General features: G+C 43.4%; 1 protein-coding gene across 8 annotated transcripts in view; it reads right to left on the bottom strand.

Annotated features, from left to right (window-relative positions):
* rad51b (RAD51 paralog B) overlaps positions 1–17,400 on the bottom strand; it is a 582,669-nt gene that overhangs the window by 190,595 nt on the left and 374,674 nt on the right. For all 8 annotated transcript variants that reach the window (XM_060828787.1, XM_060828790.1, XM_060828783.1 and 5 more), the window contains exon 9: positions 11,886–12,004. In XM_060828787.1, the coding sequence (XP_060684770.1) occupies positions 11,886–12,004 (119 nt within the window). The remainder of the gene's footprint in view (positions 1–11,885; positions 12,005–17,400) is intronic.

Genomic DNA, 17,400 nt, shown 5'->3' with positions numbered 1-17,400 from the left:
TGTCTGAGAGACGGGTGGAAGCAGAGACAATTGATGATTTCAAAATGAAAACGGATGGGTGCCTGAAGAAAATAAACTTGCAGATGTATAGGGATGCAGCAAGGTAATGATTCTTCTGAGGTCTTAGCCCAGCTCAACAGGATGAACAGCTTCACTCTCTGCCATGAATAAACCTTATGACTCATCATTTATCTTTTAGATAAAGGTTACCCACTCCATTGCTGTTGTTTAGGTCCATCAATCCATCATAGATTATCCTGTAGTCTCCAGAAATTAAAATTTAATGTCCCTGAGCCACCAAGAAGAAATAGCCTGAATGTTTGGTTTGAGTTAGAAGGAGAGACTGGATAGGCTGGGACTTCTTTTCCCTTGAGCGTAAGCATTTGAGGGGTGACCTTCCAGAGGTTTATAAAATCACAAGGGGTACTCATAAGGTGAACAGCAGGTCACTTTTCCCTAGGTTGGGAGATTTCAAGTCCACAGGGCATATTTTTACGGTGAGAGGGGAAAGACTTAGAAAAGGCACGAGGAGTAACTTAGCGTGGTTCGCATGTGGGATGAACTGCCAGAGGAAGTGGTGGATGCCGGTACAATTACAACATTTAAAAGACATTTGGCGAAGTACATGAATAAGAAATATTTGGAGGGATATGGGCCAAGTGCAGGCAGGTGGGATTAGTTTAGTTTGGGATTATGGTCCCCATGGACTGGTTGGACCGAAGGTTGTTTCCGTGCTGTATGACTTCATGACTAAAGGCTGTTTGCCACCAATCAAGAGTTATTTGGTTTCTAATGGGCTAAGGGGCTTTGGCCATGTCAGGCACACAAGGGTGAGAAGGGTGTGGACAGATGACCATGTGATTGAACCTCCTACTATAATCGCCAACCCTGTAAGTACTGCCTCACTAAACAGAATGATATGTTATTGAATGCGACACAAGTATGGACAACACACGTGCGTAAAGACAAATACTCATCACCAATGGTCACCAAAAAGATCCTACAGGCATTAGACAAGAAAAACGCAACAAGATCTGGACAATATCCAAGCTTGGGCTGACAAGTAGCAAGTAAAATTAGCACCAGGCAGATGCCAGGCTATGGCCATCACCAATAAGAGACTATCTAACAGACACTCTCTGACATTCAATGGTGTTACCATCACCGAATCCCCACTGTCAACATCCGTGGGGTTACCGCTGTCTAGAAACTCAACTTGACTCATCACAAAAACAACTAGGAGAAAGTGAGGACTGCAGATGCTGGAGATCAGAGCTGGCAACAAGCGTAGGTCATGCCTAGGCAAGTAATTCACCTCCTGAGTCCCCAAAGCCTGTTCAATATTTCAAGGCACAAATCAGGAGTGTGATGGAATACTCCCCACCTGCCTGGATGGGAGCAGCTCAAGAAGCTTGCCACCATCCAGGACAAAACACTCCACTTGATTGGCTCTACATCCATATGCATCCATTCCCTCCATCTATGATGTTCAGTAGCAGCGGTGTGTACTATCTAGAAGATGCACTGCAGAAATTCACCCAAGATCCTTAAACAGCACCTTCCAAACCCTCAAACACTTCCATCTAGAAAGACAAGAGCAGCAGGTACATGGGAACACCATCACCTACAAGTTCCCGGTTGCCCAAGTGTTTGGAAGGCACCATTCAAGGAGTCTCAGTGAATTTATGTATTGTTTGAAAATTTGTGGTAAATCAGTGGTGGCAAATGTTCAATTAGGGTCAGACCCAGCATGATACATGTGATGCAGAGATTACAACTTGCATTTATATGGTGTAATTTGGTAAAATGTTACACAGTGGAATTATTGAACTATCAAACAAGATGACATGGACAAAAAAACTCTGAGTCATTCCAAGAAATACATTTGGATCTTTAGATGTCATAACTTTCTTGCTGGGCTATATCTAATTACAAACATCTTTTAAAAACCTAAGCACTAAACCAAAGTTGTTTTTCCTGAACCAATCTTAAAAAGGAAATATTTCATTTCCTCCAATGTGGCTGATTATGTTCCTGCACTTTGTGAGAACACTTAGAAGCTGCTTTTGAACACGGTGATTTTTCATCGCAGCAATCAGAACATATCCAGAGGTGAGATACAAGGTTTCACTCAGGATGTGGGAGGGAGAAGAATGAGTAATTGAAAGTATTGCACCTTCTTTTGTTAAGGGAGCTTTTACACTACAACGCATATTTACATTACAACTCTAATCAAGTAAAACATTCAAAGAAACTTCATACGAGTATTCTGAAATGAAAATGATGATGACCCCCACAAGCAAATATCAGATTAGCAGACCAAAAGCTTCGTCAATGAGGTAAGTTTTAAGGAGTATCCTAAAGGAGGAAAATTATGCAGAGAGGGAGAGAGATATAAGGAAATTACTTGAGGGCTTAGGAAATTGAAGAAAGACATAGCCACTAAAAGTTGAGCGATTAAAATTAGAGATGTTTAATTAGAGGAACATAAACATTTCAGGGTGTTGCGGCCTAGAGGCAGGGATTGCCAAAGTCATGGAGGGTTTTGAAAACAAAAATGAGAACTATAAAATCCAACACTGCTTGATCACAAGCCACTGTAGATCAGAGTTCATAGTTGACTATGTCCATCAAGTAAAAGTACAAATAAAGTCAGCTATGCATCCTATGGTCAGAACTCACTATTACAAAACAAAGGCCACCTGAATGAGGGAGCAGGAGAAACATATCACATCAAGGGTCAAACACCTTCAGGACAGGAAAGAAAAATCATTTAAAAAGAAATGGATATAACTAAGTGCATGTAGACACAGGACAAGCAGGCACAAGTTAAATGCATTTCTATAGGTAGAGGCGTATACAATAAAAAGCTGGAGGATGACTACACATGTTCACGTGAATTTGGGTACACAGAAAAATGGTCATGCTTTTGTTTGTTCATGTGCACACAGAGACAGTATCATACTAATGTCCTCTCTTCTGATTTATTGTTACAGAATCACAGAAACCCTACAGTGTGGAAGCTGGCTATTTGGCCCTCTGAGTCCACAGTGACCCTCTGAAGAACATTCCAACCAGACCTAACCACTACCCTCTCCCTGTAACCCTTGCATTTCCTGCTGCTAGTCCACCTAGCCTGCACCTCCCTGGAACAGCATGGGCAATTTAGCATGGCCAGTCCACTTAACCTGCACACCTTTGGATTGTGGCAAGAAACTCATGCATACATGGGGAGAACATACAAACTTCACACAGTGTGTGGTCAGAAGGTGGAATCGAACCCTGGTCTTTGGCGCTGTGAGGCAGCAGCGCTGACCACGAAGCCACTGTGCCAGCCTAATTTCATACTTCACAAAAATGTATAATTCATCAGTGACCTGTGGGAATGACTGGTAAGGCTGGTTTTGAGTAACTGGTAATGAAGCTTCTTCGGAGTGATGCAGGAGTATGGTATGAAGAGCCAGCTCCAAAGAGAAACTAAGAGCCAACAAGCTTGATTTGGGACTTGAGTAACCTACAGGCCAAACCAAGTAAATACAGCCCTTCCTTCCCTGAATGGCAGCAGTGAATCACTTTTACTTGGTAGCTCTTGTTCACATGAAGAGTTTTCAAACTATTCCCTTTCCCAAACTGCAAACGAAGCGGGATTTGAACTCATGTTCACGAGATTATTAGTTCAGTAACATAATCACGACATTAACGTGCAGTAGTTTTGATGCTAAATGGGTCAGTAATCCAGAGCCCTGTTCTTTACCAAATGCTCCCTTTGAAATGTCAACAGTCTCCTGTTTATTTTTCAGCAGGATCTGTTTTTAGTTCAGATTTGCAGCATTTGCATTTTCTCTTTTCATATGCCTCCATGTCTCTGTGTGATGTTCTGTTCCACAATGTGAAGTAATATCTTGGTACAGCTCAAACTACAGTTTGCATTCTTCAGCAGATTAGAGAGCAATTTGCTTCAAGTTTGGGATCTTTACCCAAGAGCGCTTTGGTATAAAATTACATCAATTATAATTCATTTCCCGTGGCATTGCTCTCAGACAAAAAAACTTAAAACAAAGCACTTTGCGGTACATTATATTGTCTGCAAATCAGAAAAAAGCTCCAAGTATAAAATTACATCTATTAAATGCACTTACCAGCAATGTGGGCTCATTACAAAGCTCTACTACACAAACATAGAGATTACAAACAGAGACCACTTTCTGTAATTGCAGTAAATGACATAAGAATACACACCAGCCACTTTTTCTTTGCTAAAATCTCCTTCTGCCTATTATCAGCAGCAGCACCCTCATCTCTCAATCAGAAGGTTGTGATGTCAATCGAAGTGATTTGATGGTATAAACTAACATTTTAGTGCACGACTGAAAGAGCATGGCATTGTCAGAGGAGTAGTCTTTCAGACAAGATGTTACACGATAGTCTAATTTTTTTCTCACATATGGACATGTAAAAAAGTTCCACAGCACTCAGAGCAGAGGAGTTCTCTTCAATATCTGGGTCAATATTGTCAGCCCTTGACACCAACTAAAAGATGATCTGATCATTGCCAGATTAAGGGAGGCAATGTCATTGGACCAGCCATCCAAAGATGCAGGATATTGCTCTGGGGACATGGAACCAAACCATAGCAGCTTGGCACCATGGAATCCGAATTACATTAGTAAATCTAGAACACAGAGGGAGTCTCAGCAATGATTGTTTTAAAATCTACTTAGTGCATTAAATCTCTTAAGGAAACAAAATTTTCCATCCTAACCCAGTCTGGTCTGTGTGTGACTCCAGACCCATAGCAAACACCTGACTGTTACCTGCTCTCCAAAATGGCTGACCGAGCCAGTGAGTCTGGGAATTAGGAATGGGTAAAGTAGCTATGTCAGAGACACTCATGCCCCATGCAAGATTTTTTTAAATTTACATTTTGTGGAAGCTTGGAATGTGCAAATTGGCTGTCTGTCCTATATACTGCGGTGAATATTCTTCAACAAGACACAACTGGCTGTAAAGTGATTCGAAATTTCCTGAGATTATGAAAAATGCTTTATAAAAACAAGTCTTCTCACTGGCACATTGTTTCACCATGAGTCCCACAGCAGTTGATCTGCATAAATGAGCTCAGACAGGCTCAGAGGGTATCACAGCCATGCGCTATGCACATGCATTTTCCACTTGACAGAGAACAGCAGTGTGATACGGGTTGATTTTGCACCCCCGTGAGTGGTCATGAGGCCAACAGGAGCATTCCCATCAAAGAACAGCTAATTAAACAAAGGATTGGAATCAATGTTTTGGGATTTCTTTTGTTCGTGGACAGGGAAACTCCAGGGCATGGAGGAACCTGAACATAAGGAAGAGAATTTTTAAATAGATGCTGCTAGGTCGGTAAGCGCTGGGCTAATGGCCGAACAAGATATGGTATGAGCTAAGGCATGGACAGCAGAGTTTTGGATGCATGTGGGAGATCAAGTAGCCACTGAGATAATTGAGTATCAAGAAACAAAGACATAGATGAGGGTTTCAAACAGCAGATGAGTGGAGACAGTGGTGGAGGCAGGTTCAGACTCAGGCTAGAGAGAATATGGAACTTATAGCTTTGACACATATACAAGGAATGCATATAGTGCACGTGCGCACATACACCATTTGTTTGTGCTGGTCTAATCATGGCATTATGCTCCATAACAACTCCTCCCATGATACCTTACCCCACCTAACTTTCATAATTGTTTACTTTGTGTGTCCTTATCTGCTTAATCAATTTCTCTTTAAATGCCTTGATGTGATTCACCTCAACTATTCCTTGTGATAGCAAGTTTCACATTCTATTCATTCTCTGGCTTTCTCTTGAATTCCCTTTTGGGGTTATTAGCGATTGCTTTATATTTATAGACCCATCCCATATGAGAAAAAATTCTTCCCCACACCTGCCCTATCAAAATCCTTCCATCAGTTCGAAAGAGAGACCTAACCTGTTAAAACATTTTCTTATAGTCGTTTAATTGGCAGCTTGATATATACATGAGGGAGAAGGGAACATGAGTGATATGTAAGCAGACTGGGACGAGGGAACTAGAGTGACAGGACACTGGTGTGGACTACAACACTGGCACAGAGTAATCATGCCCCATTCCCTCAACAAGATCTTCCAGTAAGCTGGCAACAAAGTCGGATGCTCCAGCTGGAATCCTTTGCTCGACCCATTCTTTTCCTCCCTCTTTCCTCCCTTCTCCTGGCCTCTGAAGAGGGGCGATGGTGGTCAGCAACCAGGAGCAGGGACGCCAGTGACCAGGGGCCCAGTGTGGGAACATGGCAGCAGCAAGCAATCAGAGGTCCCCTCTGACTGAAGGTCCCTGCTCTGGTCTGCAGTGGACAACCCTTGGACAGAGACTGTGACGTTTGTCTTTCAGACCTATGGTTATACTGCTGTCATGTAACATTTTCCCTTATTTCTCTAGACTGTAACTAAGCATTGTACCTAGATATTCTGTACCTAAGACGGCGCTGTGCGTTGTGACATTGTGACACTATAATGAATCTGTAACAAGAAACTGGAGCTGGGTAATTTTTTTTAATCAAAGATGGCGCTGTAAGTGGCGACTTATCAACTTCTCACCGCACTCATTGGAGTACATGTGACAATAAAGCTAATTCAATTCATCAAATGACCTGTTTCTATGCTGCAGATCCTAAGTATCAGTTGTGATTACAGCCTGGCAACACCTAATCTCGGTCGGCACCGGCAGATACCTGGTGCAATGTACTCCTGTAAGACAAAGCTGTAGAGAGGTGGTGGTCTACAATTGTATAGGTTGTGTACCATAGGTATTCAAGGCCTTCAGTCCACAATCAACATGGCTTGGAGGACCAGGTCCGTTAAAGTCTGATCAGCCTGACTTTCTTTATATATTGAAAATTAGAAACAATCGATTGGGAGGTTGATGGGAGGTGCATTGATCAATAATCAATTCAGCTCTATCATGTGGGCAGCACGGTGGCTCAGTGGTTAGCCAGTGCCTAATCTAATCTACATAGTTGCCCGAGGCAGGAATCGAACCCGGGTTCCTAGCACTGTGAGGCAGCAGTGCTAACCCCTGGAGTTTGCACATTTTCCCTGTATCTGCTTGGGTTTCCTCTGGGTGTGCCAGTTTCCTCCCACACTCCAAAGATGTGCAGCTCAGGTGAGCTGGCCGTGCTAAATTGCCCGTAGTGTTAGGTGCATTAGTCAGGGGTAAATATAGTGTAGGGGAATGGGTCTGGGTGGGTTACTCTTCAGAGGGCTGGTGTGGACTTGTTGGGTGAAATGGCTTGATTCCATACATTCCTGAAGAAGGGCTTATGCCCGAAACGTCGAATCTCCTGTTCTTTGGATGCTGCCTGACCTGCTGCGCTTTTCCAGCAACACATTTTCAGCTCTTGATTCCATACATGTAGGGAATCCTAATCAAATCATGTACTCCACTCTGTAAACAGTAAACTTATCTCTCATAAACTGGCATTATATCAGCAACATGGAGAAAGCCATCAACATGAACTCCTGTTGAGTTATGACATTTTCAGGCCTGTGATCAATGTTAGAGTTGAAATTTCTGGCCTCTGAGCTTTTCTGGGTTACCCAAACTTTAGTAATTTGGATAAGTCCTTAGTTGCAGCCAACAACTTTGCCTGGAATCTTTTACTGTTTGAAGGCAGGGAACTTACAAAGCCACTACATGTGTCTGACAGAATGGAGGTGATTGGGTTATCTGCTGCTATTGTCACTTAAGCAGAGAGATTGGACTGTATGTAGTACCACATAATTTGTGCATTTGACAATCTTTCACTTACTTCATATTACTGTAGAAATCACCCTGGCTTTTGTTGGGAAATGTTACTGCAACCTCAGTGATACCTTCTGCTTGCTTATCATTCACACAGATTGCTTGCTGGTATATGTCCTGACATCAAGTCCTATACTCACAGAGGACACAATAATGACAATAAATCTTCTGGTAGGAAATGCTATTCTGCCCAAGACCCACATCAAAAGCTGCAAGTCTCAAGCATTGCCTTTGCAAGTAAAGAGCTGAGTTTTGTTCCCGACATTTAAGAGTTAATACCAGCAGAGTTTCAGTGCAAACAACAAAGACACGTTACTGTAAAGAGCAGCCCATGCACAGGGATCCATGAGCAACGTGCCCCAGGCATTACATAGCAGCACCAGAATAAGCAGCAGTTTTGTAGGCGTCTGTAATGGTGGCTCCCACAACCAATACTCCACAATCACAGAACAGATATGCTACAGAAGGAGAGCATCCAGCCTGTTGTCTGTGCGCTGGCCCTCTGCAAGAGCAACTTAGCCGGTTCCACCCACTCGCACTTTCCTCGCAACTCTGAACGTTTTTTCTCTTTAGATTATTATTCAATTCCCTTTTTGAAAGCCATGTTTAAATCTGCCTCTACCACACTCTTAGGCAGATCCTGACCTGTTGCTGTGTCAAAAAATATCTTTCAATACCACCACAGGTTCTTTTGCCAATCTCCTTACATCAGTGCTATTTGACTCTCAGTGCTTCCGCCAATGGCAAGTTTCTCCCTATCTACTTAGTTTCACAAGAGATTATTGAGTCAAAGCATTTGATGCATGATTTTGAACAATCTCAGGGAGATGACCCTCTTTCCCTGCCTCCCCCAACTTCTCCAGGCTATCCACATAACTGACATATCTCATCTCGGGAACCATTCTCTCTAAAATGTTCACATCCTTATAAAAGTGTGGTATCCAGAATTGAGTATAAGATGCAGGTTAATGCCAAACCAATGAATCTATCCTGCAATTTCATCGTGCATGTATAAGACCATCGGATAGGATATAGGAGTAGAATTAGGCCCATTGAGTCTGATCCACCATTTAATCATGGCTGATATGTTTCTCAATCCTATTCTCCTGCTTTTTCATTCTAACCCTGATCTTCTCGGTAATGAAGAGCCTATCTTATTTCGGTCTTAAATACACTCAATGACTTGGCCTCCACAGCCTTCTGTAGCAACAAGGTCTGGCTGAAGAAATTCCTCTTCATCTCGGTTCTAAAATATCATCCCTTCATCTTGAGGCTCTCCTACTAATGGAAACATCTTCTCCACATCCACTCTATCCAGGCCTCTCAGTATTCTTTAAGTTTCGATGAGATTCTCTCTCCCATCCTTCTCAACTCCATTAAGTGCAGACCCAGAGTCCTCAACCGTTCCTCACATAACAAGTTCTTCATTCCCGGGATCATTCCTGTAAATCTCCTCTGGATTCCCTACCCCTGCAACGCCAGCGTATCCTTCCTAAGATGCAGGGCTCAAAATTGCTCACAATATGCCAAATGCAGTCTGACCAGTGCCTTAAAAAGCCTTGGCAGGATATCTTTGCTCTTGTTTTCTAACCCTCTTGAAATTAATACTAACACTGCATTCACCTTCCAACTGCCAAGTGAACCTGAATGTTGACTTTAAAAGAATCCTGAACTAGATATCTCAAGTCCCTTTCTGCTTTTGGTTTCCAAAGCCATTTCCCACTTAAAAAAAAATAGTCTACATTCTATTCTTCCCACCAAAGTGCATAACCTCGAATTTCCCACATTGTGTTCCATTTGCCACTCCTTTACCCCTTCTCTTCATCTGACCATGTCATTCTGTAACCTCCACATTTCCTTAATACTACTTGTTCCTCCATCTATCTTGGTATTACTTGCAAACTTAACAACAATGTACTCAGTTCCTTTGTCCAAATCATTAATGTATAACGTGAATAGTGGTGGTCTCAAGACTGATCCTTGCAGAATTCTGCTAGTCACCTGCTGCCATCCTGAAAAAGATTCCTTTTTTCCCATTCTCTGCCTTCTTCTGTCAGCCAGCCAATCCTCTATCCATGCCAGTACCTTGTCCCTAACACCGTGGGCTCTTATTTTATTTCACAGCTTCCTGTGCAGCACCTTGTCAAAAGCCTTCTGGAAATCCAAACACATCACATCCACTGGCTCTCCTTTGTCTAACTTGCTCATTACCTCCTCAAAGAATTCTAACAGATTAGTCAGGCATGACCTCCGTAGTTTCAGATCTCTCTGTTCTGGCGCTCCATTTACATTGCGTCCTTTATTTTAAATCTACTCTCATTTCCCGATCAAATTGAATCACTTTACCCTTTTCTGTACTGAACTTAATATGTCAGGTGTTCATTCATTCCACCAGCCTTTCACTATCCTCTTCACAGCTCACCATACCTCCAAGCTTTGTGTCATCTGCAAATTTTCAAACTGTGTCCTAAAATATACACACATCTTTGTGGAAACAGTAGCCCCAGTGCCAATCCCTGGGCAACACCAGTATTTGCATTCCTGTGTCTGGAAAATAACCATTTCACCACCACATCCTGCATCCTTACATTCGGCTAACTCTAAAGGAGGGTTGCTGGTCTCTAAATGCTTAGCCTGGTTTCTCTCCCACAAATTCTGCCAGACCTGCTGAGTTTCTCCAGCAATTTCTCTTTTTCTTTGTTTCAGGTATCTGGCGTCCACAGTTCTCTGTTTGACTTTTGTACCCATGGACCCATTCTCCCTTTTATTCCACTGGTATTAACTTTGTAGCACTTCATTAAATGTCTTTTGGAAGCTCATAGACACCACAAAGTATATTACCCTCATCAACACTCTTTTCATCATTCCAACATCACATGTTTTGACCCATTTAGGATTCAGTGAGGAAGATTTTCTACACTTACAGGGTAATGAATTTTTACAATTCGCTATCCCAGACAGCTGTGGAAATTCAGTCATCAAGTAAGTTTCAGACAAAAATTGACTAATTTCTAGTTACTAATTATACCAAGCATTGTCGCATCTGGTGGCTTAGTGGTTAGCACTGCTGCCTCACAGTGCCAGGGAACCGGGCTCGACTTCACCCTTGGGTGACTGCCTGCGTGGAGTTTGCACACTCTCTGCATGTCTGCATGGGTTTCCTCCAGGTGCACTGGTATTCTGCCATTGTCCAAAGATGTGCAGATTAGGTGGAGGCTAGGAATGTATAGACTAGGCAGATTAGCGATGGTAAATGTAGGGTTTCAGGGACAGGGTGGGGGTTGAGAGGATGGGTAGGACGCTCTTTGGAGGACTTGATGGGCTAAATATCCTGCTTCATCATTTCCTGAAGGGCTTTTGCCTGAAATGTCGATTTTCCTGCTCCTTGGATGCTGCCTGACCTGCTGTGCTTTTCCAGCACCACTCTAATCTGGACACTGATCTCCAGCATCTGCAGTACCCACTTTCGCGTGAATGTCCTGCTTCCACACTGCAGGGATTATATGATGTCATGATTCTATGATACGGGGATAGTGCAAGAATAAGGTATTCAGGTAGATGTTTGGCCATGATCTAGAGGGGGGAGCAGTACTAAGGGGTTGAGACCTAGTCCTGTGTTCCAATATGAGGGGGCTACCCCTGCAGTTTTGATGCTGGAGCTCCAAAGACATGATGGGCTAAATTTCCGCCTTCTACCCTGAAAGACTACCATTCTGAGATAATGCACCCGCAGTTTATTATTACAGGATTCCGTGCCTTTAAAATGGGGTAGAACGATGTCTTTCGGGTTTCGTAACACTCATTTAAACCTAATGAATATGCTGTTGCGAATGTGGTGCATAAACAGGAACCCGGTCTGAGTGAGAATGAACTAGCACATCCTGACAGCTTATCGCAATCTACGCTCAAAAGCTTTTCTCAGCTCTGGCTCCTGACAACTCGTCACTTTGCGCTCGCCTCTCTCCCCCTGTGAATGAGTTCATGAAAGTCATGTGGCAGCCCACAATGAGAAGTGGCTTTACTTCATCTGCCTCTATCCTGGCTCTCAGCTGCTGTGAACTTTACCTGCCTGCGGTGATAGTCCAGATACTGCACGATGAGTCGAGTGTTGACACTGTGACTCCACGTGTTCCCGAGAGCTGCTGTTGCGTAGCTTGTTTCTCCATCAGGACTTATCCCGCAATCTGCAAAGGCAGAGCACAGAAAACAATTCAATAGAAGCCAAATAAACATGCTTTACTTTTTAAAATATCCTAACTCCTCGTTTCTTAGAACCGTAGAATCCGTATAGTGCAGAGAGAGGTTGCTTGGCCCATTGAGTCTGCACTGACCCTCTGAAGAGCATCCTATTCAGGCAAAAGTGAGGCCTGCAAATGCTGGAAATCAGAGTCCAGATTAGAGTGGTGCTGGATGAAAAGTGGTGCTGGATGAAGGGCTGATGAAGGGCTTTTGCCTGAAACATCGATTTTCCTGCTCCTCGGATGCTGCCTGACCTGCTGTGCTTTTCCAGCACCATTCTAATCTAGCATCCTATTCCTATAAGCCAACACTTTCCACAGCTAATCCACCTAGTGTAAGCATCCCTGAACACTATGGACAAGTTATCACGGCCAGCTTGCCTAACGTGCACATCTTTGGACTGCAGGAGGAAACCCATGCAAACTCCACATCGACAGTAACCTGAGGCTGGAATTGAACCTGGGTCCCCGGCACAGTGAGGCAGCAGTGCTAACAACTGAGTCTCTTTTATTTTATGCTGGTGATAAGAGAACAAGGCATTTTTCAGATAAGACACCCAATGTGAATATCAAGCACATCCAAGATCATACATGAATAGGTTAAATGCAGAGGAAAGGAAGAAAGAACGTCCATTTACATCTTGTCTTTTACCAATTCAGCACTCCACAAACACTTCATAAACAATTCACACTTTTTTTTTAACTGCAGTTACTTTGCAGGAAAATTGGAGCAGCCAATTTGTGCAGAACAAGCTGTAACAATGTGGTAATGACCAGCAAATTTGTGTAACTAGGTGCTGATTGAAGGATAAATATTGGCCAGGACATCGGTACAAGCTCTCCTGCTGTTCATCAAATAGAACAACAACTTGCAATCCCAGACAAACATATCTACAATAGGTTTCTAGAAGGTTAGAGTTCGAGACCTACCTGCACCAGAGGTGTTTTGTACCATGTCCAAACAGGTCTACCATTTAAATAAAGCCTGAAGAAGGGCTTATGCCCGAAACGTCGATTCTCCTGTTCCTTGGGTGCTGCCTGCTGCACTTTTCCAGCAACATATTTTCAGCTGCCATTTAAATAACTTTGGTTCAGTGTGGTTGACTAGATTTTGAGTTGACAGTGTGGTGCTGGAAAAATACAGGAGATCAGGCAGCATCTGAGGAGCAGGAAAATTGAAGTTTCGGACAAAAGCTTTTCATCATTCCTGATGACAAAGGCTTTTGTCGGAAATGTTGACTTTCCTGCTCCTCGGATGCTGTCTGACCTGCTGTGCTTCTCCTGCACCACACTCTTGATTCTAATCTCCAGCATCTGCAGGCCTCATTTCCGCCCTGATTTTGAGTAGCAGACATTGCACGACGTGGGCAGGTGGGTGGGGGTTAGGAGGATGAGACACATTTGTCACAGGAAGCAGTCACACCTTTCGGATTAAGCAATTTACAACTGATCAACGGTCAGGGACAGGTGGGTGAGAGTGCACATCGGGCAGGTACAGGGATCCAACATATAGTGGTGGAGGGACCTTAGCTCTTGACTCTAACCATGTGGTTCTTGCTGCATGTGTTCACGAGAATAAAGATTGCAGGGTGATTGAGTAGACTGAGCATGGTGCTATGGTGCGGGTCAAACAGGTAAATGAAAATACATGTGGCAGTTAAAGTTAGGTGAAGGTGTAATTAAGGAGGAGAGACACTGTTTCTCTGCAGGTGTGATTTGGAATTCTGAACTCTATCCGATGCTAGGGTTAGGGACATCTCCCTGCAGCTGGAAACAAACTGGCTGAGGGAGGGGTCCAGTTGCTGACAGTCCATATAAGAATCAATGATCTAAATAGACCGAGGAATGATGACAGAGTTTAAGTGGTTACGGTCCAGTTTAAAATGCAGATCCTCAAAAACAATCAACCCTGGATTTTTACCTGAACCATAAATCGAATGGCATAAGATGAAACAGGTTGGAGGGTGACTACCAATGCGACAGGGATGGTGCAATTTCGAATTACGCGCTAGCAGCAGACTCAGGAACGAAAGTTGGAATGGATTTCACTTTAACTTAGCTGTGTCCTGCTGAATTGCATAGTCAAGGCAGAGCGTTAAGCTAAATGAGGGAGGTGATTGAAGAGAAATTTAAACATCCAGAGAGAAAAGTAGAGGTAAGGAACAGTGTGGGTAAGGATAAGCAAAGTGAAATAGAAGGGTCAAATAGTAATGTCCATGCAAAGAACAGTATTAAAAAATTACATCTGAATGAATGAGAGATGTGCAAAAGATATAGATAAACACATGACACAAACAGAGATTAGATTGTAGGTTTAAATGCAATCCCTCCCAGGGATATGGTTACAAGGTGACCAATTTTTGGAAATAATATTATCAGAGTATGCTACAGTTCAAAAAAGGCGGCAGAACAACAAAGCAGGAGGGGTAGCTATTACAGTGAAGAATGGGTAATTCCCTTGTTCTAAAGGATCTCTAATGAACGTCTCTAAACTGAACTTGAGTCAGAGACTCCAGGCAGTTCCGTTAGCCAGGGAGTGTTAAACAGACAAAGTCCAGTCCAGAAATGACAGGACATCCACTCACTCTAACTCTCAAACCATTCCTTCTTCCCCCCAAACATCTACCTCGACCACCTAATTATACCACTGACCACGTGACTAACCCCAGAATAGAGTCAGCCTAGCTTCTGACCTGACTACCCTTCTTGATCTCACCCAACCCATCCAGCATTCTGACCCTAATCCATTCCATCCATCTGTCAACTCACTGACTTCCCACTTGCCCACATGCCATCCTACCACATTAACCTATTAATCAATTATCCATGCACCCATTAGAAATCAGAATCCCTACAGTGTGGAAACAGGCCCTTCGGCCCAACAAGTCCACGCCGACCCTCCGAAGAGCAAGGAAGTGTGAACAGTGCAGATTAGTGGGCCTGAAAATGTTTTAAACAACAGGGGCAAAGTTTAAGGGCACTAGTGAGGCCTTCTAAACAACGTGCGTTGGCATTTGGCTTGCCCCATGGTCCCTCCAGTGTGCTTCTGGGATTGGCAGGAAGAACGCAGTTCTGCTCCCAACTGCAGAATGAAAACTAGTTGTGTCAGGGCCCTTTATGTTGGTAAAGTGCTTGTGTCCCGATTTAGAAAATTCCCCGATTCAAACTATATAACTCAATGGCAAACATCTGACTCTTTATACCTTCACAGGAGGAACGACAAGCTGCACACCAGAACTACAGACTAACTTCAATGCCAGTAAAAGTCAGGAAAATAAAGAAATTATCAGTAAAAGTAGTAGTCAAGAAGCTTAAGGGACTAAAATCTGGCATTACACCAGGGTCTGACAGCCTGCATCCTTTGATTGTAGAAGAATCAGTTGCACAGATAATATATGTGCTAATTTTTCAAAACTTCCTGGACTCTGGAACAGTCCCAGCAAATTGAAAGTTAGTAAATGTAACACAGCTATTCAAGAAAGGAGGAAGAGACAAAGCAAGGAAGTACAAGTTCAGTCAGCTTCACATCAGCAATGCTCCCTCTAAGCTGCACGGTCACAAGGCTGCTCACTCAGAGGGTCTGCACATGTTGAACGGCATGTTAACGCCATCCTCTGTACTGATGTTTCAGAAGTTTCAGTTTCAGAAGTCACTGCCGGGCATGGAACCCAGAGGAGAGAAAAGAATTCAAGAGAATGCAGGATGGCAGTCATTGGGAACGTAGTGGAAACACTACTAAAGAAGTTGTAACAACACACTTTGAAAATGACAGCACGATCAGGCAAAGTCACCATGGGAAATTACATTTGACAGATGTATTCAAAATTTTTAACAATTTCAAAGTATTGTGGGTAAAAGAGTGTATTGCAGTAGATTTCCAAAAGGCATTTAATAAGGTATCACACAAGATAATGAAAAGGGGGATAATATATCAGCATTAACACAGGATGAGTGAATAGACGAAAAAAAAACAAAAAGTAGGGATAAATTTTCAAGTTGGCAGGCTGTGTTGGAAACTTAACTTTGTACAGTATACACTGATGACCTGGATGAAGTGATAAAGACTATAGTACCTATTTTGGTGATGATAATAAAGCTGGGTGGGAGCGACAAGGTCACAAAGAACCCGGAGACAAGGTGGGAGATGGAGGATGAATGTGAGGGAGTGTTAGCTTCTTCATTTGTGTTGTAGGAACAGAAAAGCAGGTGTGAAACTTGCAAACGTTGAAGTTCAGAATGAGTTGGGTGTATCTGTACAACAAAGTTAGCACGCAGCTGCAGCAAGCAATACATCTGAACACACGAACTAGGAGCAGAAACAGACCTCCCAGCCCCCAACCCTGTTCCATTAAACAATAAGATCTGATCTGATATAATTACTCCACATTCCTGACTGCCCCTAATAACTTTTCGCCCTCTTTCGTATTAAGTATTTATTTACATCTGCCTTCAAAAATATTCAAGGAATCTGCTTGTCATATTTTGAGGAAAGAGCTCCAAAGACCATTTGTGAGGAGAAAAAAAAAGTTGTCATCTCTGCCTTAAAATGTGAGATGCTAACCACTGAGCCACCATGCCGTAGACTACATGGATCAGTTAGCAGCTGTATCACTGAGGAGTACACAGGAAGTAGGAAGTTTTATATACATAAATTTCAGGGATGTGGTCACACCAAAAGTTCAGCCAGATAGATGGGTGACCCTAAGAGGGACAGGCATGCAGTGCAGGAATCCCTGGGGCCATTCTTCTTGCAGACTGAGATACCATTCTGGATACTGTTGCAGGGGGAAAGGACTCTCAGGGAAAAGAGGGGAACAACATTTCAACTCCACCTTCCACTCAGCTGAGGACATTGAGGTCATGGGCCTCCTTCACCGCCGCTCCCTCACCACATGACGCCTGGAGGAAGAACGCCTCATCTTCCACCTCGGGACCCTCCAACCCCAGAGCATCAATGTGGACTTCACCAGTTTCCTCATTTCCTCTTCCCCCACCTCACCCCAGCTCCAAACTTCCAGCTCAGCACTGTCCCCATGACTTGTTCCACCTTTCAACTCCACCCTCCTCTCTGACCTATCACCTTCATCCCCACCCCCATTCACCCATTGTACTCTTCGCCAACTTCCCCCACCCTCCTCTCTGACCTATCACCTCCATCCCCACCCCATTCACCCATTGTACTCTATGCTACTTTCTCCCCACCCCCACCCTCCTCTCATTTATCTCTCCACCCTGCAGGCACTCTGCCTCTTTTCCTGATGAAGGGCTTTTGCCCGAAACGTCGATTTTCCTGCTCCTTGGATGCTGCCTGAACTGCTGTGCTTTTCCAGCACCACTCTAAT

The sequence above is a fragment of the Hemiscyllium ocellatum genome, chromosome 8 (genome assembly GCF_020745735.1).
Source record: "Hemiscyllium ocellatum isolate sHemOce1 chromosome 8, sHemOce1.pat.X.cur, whole genome shotgun sequence".
Taxonomy (NCBI): Eukaryota; Metazoa; Chordata; class Chondrichthyes; order Orectolobiformes; family Hemiscylliidae; genus Hemiscyllium; species Hemiscyllium ocellatum.
The sequence above is the reverse complement of the archived record's forward strand: the minus strand, read 5'-3'. Positions and strand labels throughout refer to the sequence as shown.